Below are 2,202 nucleotides of genomic sequence, written 5' to 3'. Positions count from 1 at the left end.
TAAGAAAAGTCGCGAAAAAAAAGTAAAACTGATTTGAGTTAAAAGGTAGTGCACTGACAGTGTAAAAATAGTTTACACTGTCATCCAATAGGGAGTCATGAATGTGTCATGTCATTAAAGTTTTTTTTAAGATAAAAGAATGTTTTAATTGGATGCATGGTGGTGATTGGTTGACAGTGTAAAAGTATTTTACGTGTCAGTGCATGACCTATTTTCTCAATTGATTTTAAATACAGTTAGTTCTAATATATTCATTCATAAAAGAGTGTTTTCCACAAAGAAATTCACATCAAAGATCCAAGAACAAATCATTCAACTAAACATAAAATCTTCAACATTAATACCATGGTTAGTTTTTGATGGCACAAGACATGACCCTAATCTGATCACTAAAATTTCTGAAAACTTCGGCCTGGAAAATGGCTGTGGAACCATCTTGCTTTTTTTTTGCTTTAAAGGTAATAAAAAACAATCCAGGAAGGGTACAGTTTGACTTGACAAGGTCTTCAAACTCAAATTTTGGACCCTAAATAAATAAGAATATTAGAATATTAGAATAATAATAATAATAATAATAATAATAATAATAACAATAATAATACCAATAATAAAGTTGATGAATGAATTTTAGAACCTGATTATTTCTTTTGTTATACTTTTTCAAAGCAGTTTCACAAAGTAGAACGAGACGATGGCGACTAGATTCAGTTATGGGAAAGGGACAGACACCACCTTGTAACCATAGACTTGATGGAGGGCAAGCATCAAAGGGCTGAGTTGTCCAGAATACGTTATAGATGAAACAGAAAATTAATCATCATCAAAATTAATCAAAGTTACAGAGATGTGAAACACAAAATTAATCATAGAGATGTGAAACACAAAATTAATCATCATCAAAATTACTATTATTATAGAGAGATGTAAAACACAAAATTAATCATCATCAAAATTATTATTATTATAGAGATGTGAAACACAAAATTAATCATCATCAAAATTACTATTATTATAGAGAGATGTAAAACACAAAATTAATCATCATCAAAATTATTATTATAGAGATGTGAAACACAAAATTAATCGAAACGATAAAATTAATCATTAAAAGTATTAATCAAAACACAAAATTAATCATCATCTAAGTTAAAGAGAGATACATACATTTAGATTTATGCATCGAGGGCGTCTATGATAGTCAGCCTCGGCGATTTTGATTTTCATCGGTTTCTTGAGTCTCGAATCCGCAAGATCACCTTCAACATGGTTCCGTTTCGATTTCAGCCGTGAACCTCTTTCAACAACATCCATATGACCTTCAACATGGTTCCGTTCCGATTTCAGCCCTCTTTCAACAGTATACACAGGTTCATCTTCAACATTTTTCCGGCCAACTCTTTGCTTCCGCTTCCGTTTCCGTTTCGATTTCACCTGCCTACCTCTTTCAACACTGCTTTCCGCCAACAAAGCCCTATCCATCGATATTTCTTCGGCTGCAAAGAATCACAATTTACGCCTTTAAAATAACTTATCCTTATTTATAATATCACTCACCCAGCCCATAACATAACAAACCCTAGAAAATACTATCAGTGTCATGTGGCCATATTCATTTAAATCCAAATTCAAATATATCTTATTTATTTTTAATATAATATAAAATATATATATATATATATATATATATATGAGGAGGGATATTCTTACTCCAGGAGTAAGTTATTAACACTTACTCCAAATCTGGATCATTGATTCTTCTCAATCTAATGGTTAAAAGTAATAAGTAATGATTTTCTCTTTCCACATTTAATTACTTAATAATTTTAACCATTAGATTGAGAAGAATCAATAATCCAGATTTGGAGTAAGTGTAAATAACTTACTCCTGGAGTAAGAATATCCCTCCTCTATATATATATATATATATATATATATATATATATATATATATATATATATATATATATATATATATATATATATATATATATATATATATATATATATATAATGAGAAAAAGATGGCTTCTAAAGTGAAGGCTCCAACAAGTGAACTACTTTAAGAACAAATAAAAGTCATTAGATTAATGATTAATCTAATTTAACAAATGCTATTATACACCCTACACATCAAATCACACCTATTTTTTTCCGACTTTTTCTTTCTTTATTTGTTCCCAACTACATACCACCATCACAAAG

At 29.3% G+C, this 2,202-nt stretch overlaps 1 protein-coding gene across 1 annotated transcript; it reads right to left on the bottom strand.

The window, feature by feature from the left end:
- Nucleotides 1-248: 248 nt before the first annotated feature.
- On the bottom strand, nucleotides 249-1,589 carry LOC131607167 (uncharacterized). Its single transcript, XM_058879192.1, has 3 exons — nucleotides 1,165-1,589; nucleotides 635-772; nucleotides 249-526 (listed from the first exon to the last, which is right to left on the bottom strand). The coding sequence occupies exons 1-3, from the start codon at nucleotides 1,477-1,479 to the stop codon at nucleotides 350-352; spliced, it is 630 nt and encodes a 209-aa protein (XP_058735175.1). The 5' UTR covers nucleotides 1,480-1,589; the 3' UTR covers nucleotides 249-349.
- Nucleotides 1,590-2,202: the final 613 nt, after the last annotated feature.

Source organism: Vicia villosa, linkage group LG5 (assembly GCF_029867415.1).
Source record: "Vicia villosa cultivar HV-30 ecotype Madison, WI linkage group LG5, Vvil1.0, whole genome shotgun sequence".
Lineage (NCBI taxonomy): Eukaryota > Viridiplantae > Streptophyta > Magnoliopsida > Fabales > Fabaceae > Vicia > Vicia villosa.
The sequence above is the reverse complement of the archived record's forward strand: the minus strand, read 5'-3'. Positions and strand labels throughout refer to the sequence as shown.

Coding starts and splice junctions, on each gene's coding strand:
- LOC131607167 (XM_058879192.1), bottom strand. CDS start 1,479: ATGGATAGGGCTTTGTTGGCGGAAAGCAGTGTTGAAAGAGGTAGGCAG. Junction 773..1,164: donor CTCGATGCATAAATCTAAAT/GTATGTATCTCT, acceptor TGGACAACTCAG/CCCTTTGATGCTTGCCCTCC. Junction 527..634: donor ATAACAAAAGAAATAATCAG/GTTCTAAAATTC, acceptor TTATTTATTTAG/GGTCCAAAATTTGAGTTTGA.